Consider the following 8,483-nt stretch of genomic DNA (forward strand, 5'->3'; position numbering starts at 1 on the left):
TTGTTCCTAAGAATCTTACAAAGGAAGCCTTCACAATGCAAAGGAAATTAGGGCAAATTCTACTGAGTTTATAAAATTCTTACTAGAGAAAACGAAAAACTCTGACCTACGAAATGTCCTCAATTTTGTGTACATGCCAACTCTTATTTCTAAGAAAAAATTCAAGGTGTGGTCCTGGGAGTGACAGTGCAGGCCTGGGAGTAAAAAATTACTTAAGACTGTCACAGAGTCATTAGAAAATGATCAAACATGGGAATTCCCTCAATTAAAAACAAGTAAGGAGTAATCTTGAAAATATAACTGGCTTTGCTTCCATTAAAGTTACAAATGTAAAAATGATATGAAATACCTGTATTAATGTAAAGAAAATAGAGGTTAAAGTTGATTAAAATACTATGTTTCAATATTAAGATATATCTTAATATTCTACACTTAATGTTTCAAATATTTTAACAAATACATTGTAAAAGTATAAAATATTAAAAACATTGAAGTGGAATAGAATATGAATTAAATAAAAGATAAAGTTAAGTAAAATGTAAATTATAAAATGAGGTGAGTTTGAATCATATTCCTACTTTTCAGTTCTTCAGTTCTTTCTCCTCCACTTTAAAGCTATAGCCTTGAAAGACACCACGAAGTCACAGGGCATCCAGGAGCACAGCTTCCCTGTCCTCTGGCCCCAGTGGTGACCACACCCCAACTCATTCCCAGGACAACCCCAACACTGCCCAGTCATCCCATTCCTGCTGCAACCCCCTTTCTCTGAGCTGTCCCTGCATTGCTCCAATCTGTAAAATCCACTATAATCTGGCTCTAATTCCCAGCCTCAGACCCGTCAGAAAAGAGATTCTTTCCTAAAAATGGCCTTGCTAAAGTTTCTGTGAGAAATTACAGCACAAAACTCAGGGGAAAGCCCAGAGAATGCCAAGGTTCCCCTCCCTTACCAGGCAAAAACGCCCCGGACCAATGTGAGACAAAAAAAATCCCTCAACACTCAGAACCAGAAAAGGAAGGTTTCAGGTGCCTTGGCGTCTTTTTACGTGCACGCTTAAATCAGTATAAACTTGCCTGGTGAGGAGAGGAGGACACTTTGCTCCACACTCCTGCAAACTGGGAAGTCGGTGATGTCCTAAGTCGCTCAGGAGTTCAGCGCACTATTAAAGGCAGCACCAAGTTGCTCAGGCCTCAGAGCCTTGGTTCTCCTGCTGCAGGGATCACTGAAGAGGTCAACTCCAGTCAGCCTTTATCCAACAAAGAACCTATCCTGTGCCCTCTTGAGGCCACCTACAGCAGCACTCTGTCTTACCACCCTGAGAAGCCACTTTGTGCTAATTGTTTAGGGGGTGTCCGCGCGCCCCCTGGCGGCCTTCCAGAGAACCACTGACATTCTCAATGGCCCAGATCTATTTGCTAGTGGCAGGAGTTCTGCTCCATCCCTGCTCACTCTCTTAGCCAGAACTTGTCTGGGATCCCTAGCCAAGAAAAGACAGAAATCTCCACATATTTGAAGAAGATGAAAAGGATCCCCTCTCTGACATGACTAAAGGACAGAACTGAATTCCAACTTCCTTGGAAAAGAGAGAATATCACGCAAATCCAGATGACTTAAGGGACGTGTTACCATCATCTTATGTTCCAGCAGATGGTCAACCTCCTCAAAACGGAGGGCAGCCGAACCGCTTGGAACAACGCCCTCCTTGATCAACTACTCTCTAGCCTTGATCACAGCCTGGAACAACTGGGGAAGCAAATGGAAGAAGACAATCTGGCTTGTCCCTCTTTGGCGATTGTTGTTCAAAGATATTTCCAAAGAATGCATGACTATCTGAAAGACAAGAAATACAGCCCCTGTGCCTGGGAGGTTGTCAGAGTGGAAATTAAAAGGTGCCTTTCCCTCATGTAAGAATCTTCAAAGAACTGTCAACAAATAAAAATATTTTTATAATTATGTCCCTCTCTAATCAATTGTGTTACTGTTTGCTTCGCTCTCCAAAGCATTCTCAACCCATGTTTCCTCACAAGCTGAGAAATTTCTCAAATCTCTGCTTTTACAAAATACATTTAGATAGAAAAATGCAACCTCTTTACTGGTATCAATAATTGCATAACATAATTAAAAAGATCTGGGGAAGTTTGGGAAGGTTATTTGCTATTTTCAACATATGAAGTTTCTTTCTTTTGGAAAGGACAGTCTGCTGTTAAAGATATTTGGCAGTTACCCTAATGCTAGGTAAAAAGAAAACTGTCAGGAATTTGATCCTAACAGAAATTTATCTTTCCTTCTTTTAAGAGCACCAAGCAGGCATTTGTGATCATGAGAAACTTTTGCTTTCCTCTCCTCCAGAGAGTGATTCAGGACAGGGGTACCCTGTCTTTTGTGGACTTTTACATCATTGACATGTGATCCCCAATTTGTCTTCCATTTGTCAATGAACTTCTAGTTTGGTGAACATATTGAGATTTGTGCAGAGTAGGGAGCCTGGAGAGGGCATGGAAGTTCCTGGCCCATTCCCCATACTTGGCCCTCAGCATCCTTTCCAGCTGGCTGATCCTGAGGTATAGTCTTTTATAATAAATCAATGATCTAGTAAGTGAGATGTTTCCCTAAGTCCTGTGAGCTGCTCTAGCAAATTACCACCACCCTGGGAGGGGGTCATGGGAACCTCTAATTTAGAGCTAGTCATTGTGAAACAGCACAACTCAGTCTGGGTCTTGAACCAAGGGGCTGCTCCTCTAACCCGGGCAAGACTCAGATAGGGACTTGAACCCACTGTCTTTTAATTAAAATTACACACCTGGACTCAGGACTTACTGCAGTTCAGTCCCAGTGCAGAAGGAATTCAGCAAGAGGCACAGTGATAGATAAGAAGTATATTTATTCAGAGAGAGAGTGTGGGGCATCTCAGAAGGGCAGGTGGCCTAGAAGATACTCATTCCATACAGACATCACCACCCATCTCAAAAGGTGAGAGTATGGTTCCAATATATGGGGTGGTTAGTTTAATGCCTGTGTAATTTCATAGGCTAATGAGTTGAGGGATTATTCCAATGATTGCAGGAAGGGGTGGGGAATTCTAAGAATTGGGCCACTGCCCACTTTTAGGTCTTTTATGGTTGGCCTCAGAACTGTCATGGCACCTGCAGACATGCACTTAGCTAATGTATTACAATGAGCATGTAATGAGGATCAAGGTCTGCTGGGAGTTGAACATTTCACTGTCTTGAACCTAGTTGGATCTGACCGGTTTTGTCTTTGCTTTTTTTGTCTTTGTTATTTTTTTTTTAAAGATTGCACTCTGCTCTCTCCCCTCTTTGTCAATCAGAAGTATAGGCCAAACTGCAATAATTACTTTAAAGCTATAATATAACAGTGGTGATGTGAGAATAACAAATAGAGAATAATGGTGCAGAATAGAGAATGGGCCTATCCAAGTATTATCAACCCATTCGTTATTATTGTGTCAGTTAATTGCAGCGGAATTTGGAATAGCCTTTTCAATAAATGGAGCTTGGACAAATCTCTACCAGTACAGAACAAAAAAGAACTTTGAGTCATACCACGAACTGGTGGACTAAAAATGATCACCCACCATCTGGTTCTACAGGAAGCACATCACTAACCATAGCAGCAATGACCTTCAAAATGCCCTGAAAGGACTTCAGGGCAGAGACCAGGCATGATGCACTCTGTGCTCTGGGAATACCTGGCAGAATGAGCCTTCCAGTTAGATATTTTCAGGGGAAGACTTTATGAACCCAGTCATTTGCATACAGCCTGACCTCCCCCTCACTTAACTCACAACTGGTACGTTGTGCATTTTTTCTCAGTTGATGAAGCTTACCTAGAGATTAATGAGATGACCACAGAACTAAATGTAAAAGCTAACATAATAAATATTTCAGAAGAGTACATATAAATATATCTTTTTGATCTTAGCGTAAGCAAACAATTTCCTTTTACAGGACACAAAAGCCCCAACGATTACAGAAAAGACTGACACACTGATCTCTACTAAGAAATATTAAGAGCTTCTCTTCATTGAATGACTAAGGGAATGAAAGGCCCACCATAGAGTGCAAGAAGAAATCTATAAAATAAACTTAACAGACTCACATCCTAAATACATTAAGGATTTCTAAAACATTAATTGAAAAGACATCTAAAAATAGTACAATGGAGAAAGACTTTAACAGACTCTTCACCAAGGGGTTAATAAGTACATGAAAAGGGTTTTCACCATCATTATTTACTGAGGAAATGCAAATCAAAAACAAGCAGCATAAAATATAAAAGAAGTTCTGGCTAAGAGGTATGATAACAGAAATCACGTAGTTTTCATCAGAGTCAAGTGGTTACAGATACAACAATGAAATTAAAAAGGTGGATATAAATGAGTTACCTAATGACATATTTAAAGTCATTTAAAAATAAAAATGTAGTAAGTATGGTTCAGGCTTCAAAACTGGAGTCCAGTGTCCACTGTGGACCTGGTTTCAGACAAGTTCTTGCATCGCAGAGAACTTGAGTTTTCTTTTTTTTTTTTTTTTTTTTTTTTTTTTTTTTTGTCTTTTTGCTATTTCCTCGGGCTGCTCCTGCGGCATATGGAGGTTCCCAGGCTAGGGGTCAAATCGGAGCTGTAGCCACTGGCCTACGCCAGAACCACAGCAACATGGGATCCAAGCCGCATCTGCGACCTACACCACAGCTCACGGCAACGCCGAATCGTTAACCCACTGAGCAAGGGCAGGGACCGAACCCGCAACCTCATGGTTCCCAGTCGGATTCATTAACCACTGTGCTACGATGGGAACTCCATTTTTTTTTTTTTTTGGAGTTTTCTAAATTGTGTCAAATTCAAGGACATCAGCAGCCATTCAAAAAACATACCTGCTAGCAGTTGAGAGTGGCAAACTTGTCATTTCAAAGTTACCCCCAACTTTGCAACTACATAATCATTTTAAACCCCAACCAATCATTGCCTAATAAACAGCCTTACTTCTTGCCAGCTCCAATCCTAATTCGTGACAATGTCTGTAACCTTGGGGCTTTTTGCCTTTATAAGCCTCTTTCATTCTGAATTCTAGCAGAATGCAATCCAACTGCTTCTTGGATCTCTGTCTCCTGGGCTGCAGTTCTTAGGAACCCCCAACAAGTGCCTCTTTATTTCTATCAGGTCTCCATTTCTGACATTTTGGTTAACATGCCTAATGTACAATGCAATTTGTAGGAAACTAATAAACAGGCCTGTGATGATAGAGAACCTAGATGCATGGTTTACTTTGGCATGAGGTTATTCAGTGGAAAAGAGGCACAAGCTAAATTTCTGAGATTCTAAAAATGTGCTCTATATTTATCTGGATATTGTACATATGTAACAATGTAAGATATAGACTTAGTGTTATAAGTCAAAACAATTTTTTAAATTAAATGAAAAAACTTACCAGTGGTGTTTCCCCACAAACTCTCGAATTTCTGGCTATTATTATCATTGATGATTTTAAGTTTGTTCATGCTTTACATACAGTATCTGATTGTTTCTTTTCAATGCATTTGTAACCTGTAAGTTAGATCATATTTTCTGTATTATTATTACTAAATTGGTTAGGTAATTTTCCAGAAAGGTCATCATTATTAAAAGTAAGGTTTAGAAAACCAGACTGTCTGCATGCAACCCAGACATTTCTGCTTTGTCCCATGCCTTCTCTTGAATATTGAAATTTTCCTGCATGCACTTAAGGTCATTTCTAGGTAGCAGGGAAGACAGACATTAAACAAATAATTGTGTCTCATTAAACCTCAGCATGGACAGTGTAGCTAACTGGAAGTACTTAATGCCAGTTAAGATGGGGAATCTGGAGGCAGCAGAAAATCCTACCTTTTGAAGAAAAAAGTAGAGGTTCTTAAGAAACTAAATCATCACAGTTTTCTGCTTTCTCACCTTAAAAAAAAAAGATTATTGTAGTAACTATCACATAGGAAATTTATCAATGAAAGAAAAAAATATTTGTACATTACTGAGACTCTGAACATAGTACAAGATATCTGCCCTAATATTAATGATACAAAGCACATCACCTGTGTGGTCCATGTGGAACCAAGTCATGCCAAGAAGAACTATGATTGCAGCCCCCCTAACACTCTCAGAGTTGGACACACTGGTGCCCCCCAGGTGGAAACTCTGGGACAGGGGTTTGTCTGAAGGACTCTGAAGGGGCAGAGCTCAGGAGCAGGTATGTGGTTAAAGTCCAGCCAGACTCAGAAGAGAAAGAAATTGCAGAGCAAAAGGAAAGCTTTCTTCTGGGCAATTAGCCTCTGAACAGCTGCCTGACCAAAAATGGCCACTCTGTGAACAGTAGAAATGAAATGAATGCTGCTGTAAATATTCCATGCTCAAACTTTTTTTTTTTCAAGAGGAAATTTAGGTGGGTGTCATCACATGGGACTGACCCCAGAAATCAGTATAATGTGGATTTGATAAGAGCAGAGAAGCACCTCAAAATGAACTTTTCATCTCTGTGTGTATGTACATATAAATATGTGTGTGTGTGTATTTTTTTTTTTTTTTGGTGTAGCCGTCTCTCACATTGGTTCTCTAAATAGATGGTGATCTTAGACTAGGGACAAGGCAGAAGTTTTAGAGAATCTATTTCACGTGATCCCTGAATAATATCAAAATCTATAGTTTCAAAATAAATATTCTTTTTTTTTTAAGGGCACATGGAAGTTCCCAGGTTAGGGTCTGGCAGCAACGCTGGATCCTTGACCCACTTAGCAAGGCCAGGGATCATGCTCAAATCCTCATAGATAATATTTGGGTTCTTAAACTTCTGAGCCACAATGGGAACTCCTAAAATAAATATTCCAGTGGAGAATCCATTGATTAAGATTGGTATATTTATTCCAAAGAATCCTTGTCTGTATTTTGTTTTCCATGCATACAATTTAAACAATAATAACACAGAATAAAACATTTTAAATATTACAAAAATTTCAAAGATTAGAACATGTAAACAGAATTTGCGACTACAAAAATTCTATGTTTCATGTTAATGCTTCTCTACAACAGAAGTAACTGAACTATATTTGAACTTAGGATTTAATAGATGAAGCTAGGCAGAAAGCTATAAAACCAGAGAAACCAAACTGGAAATTTGGCATGTGATTTTATATGTTGCTATGCTTCATGTGAAAAACAAATTGACATTTTGGAAGATCACAAAACATCACTGGAAGTCTGAATGCTAAAATGTTCTAAATTTAGTTAAAACATAATCATCAAAAGGAATCTGTGTCTTATTTGTGTAATACAATTCAAAAGAATTTATAATGCTACAAGGAAACCATGTTATATCTGAAACACTACAAAGAACATAAAACAAATATTTTACCTTATTTTTTGATCATATACCATTTGGAGGTCATCATGAACAAATGTATCAGAGTCAGGAATGTTTTCATCTAGAATAACCACCAAACAGTAGGAAAATTATTTATTGACTTTATTGAAATGAAGAAAAACCAGGTATACTTAACATATAAAATTAATATATTGGATAAATATGATATTGAAATAAAAATACTCATGGCCAAGGATATGAAAATAAAGATAGCAAGTGCCTAAATGGTGAACAATCCATTATTTCCCTCAAAAATAATTATGCTGAATTTGTGCCTAATTCAACTCATGTCAGTTTAATCTGCAACGATGTTGCTTTTGTGACTTGAAAATTGATAATTTTTTAATACTGTACAAACAATAATTTATTTTTTTTTTACAAAACTTTTACCTGCCCTCAAAACTACACTAAAAACACACCTGATGAGTATCAAGGTCAAAAGCAGTCACGTCCCTTCATACACAAACTCAAGATGTCTACCACACATGAAAAGATATAATATCAAGTGACAACATACATGATGATGCTGAAATCTAAAGCATTATGGCACAAATAGATTATGTATTTTTTGGCAATTTAATTTGGCAAATGATATTTTGAATCAAGTGTAAAAAGTTAACAAAGCTATACCAATCGCCCCATAAACCCATCTTGATATAAAGCAGCTTCCTTCCTAGAAGGCCTACACTTCTACTTTCAGCCAATGGGAGAAAGTAACTTTGAAAGTAAGTTGATAGATGTAAAATGCTAGGAATGGATATACGTGCACTTCCCAAATTTGAAAATAAATGGAACAAAGTTACAAAACTGGAAATGTAGGAATCACTACATTTGATTATGGGCTATAATCATATTTTATGATATGAAAAATCACAAAACATTCATATAAAAATATGAAAATGTTATGGGCTATAATACAAGCATATTTTTAGAATTAGCTGTTTATAGACATCCTAATTTCAATGATGAAATGGAGATATACAAATTTAAACCAATTGCATTCAAATTTTAAATATTTAACAAGAGAATATTTATTTTCAGTGAATACATTGAATTGCAAAAAGCAGCCACTGACTTGGCTT

General features: G+C 37.7%; 1 protein-coding gene across 1 annotated transcript; it reads left to right on the forward strand.

The window, feature by feature from the left end:
* On the forward strand, positions 1,396-1,906 carry LOC100155323 (interferon alpha-17-like). The gene is given in 2 exon segments (XM_003353506.3): positions 1,396-1,427; positions 1,429-1,906. Coding segments are annotated over 2 exon segments (510 nt in total).

The sequence above is a fragment of the Sus scrofa genome, chromosome 1 (genome assembly GCF_000003025.6).
Source record: "Sus scrofa isolate TJ Tabasco breed Duroc chromosome 1, Sscrofa11.1, whole genome shotgun sequence".
NCBI classification, from domain to species: Eukaryota; Metazoa; Chordata; class Mammalia; order Artiodactyla; family Suidae; genus Sus; species Sus scrofa.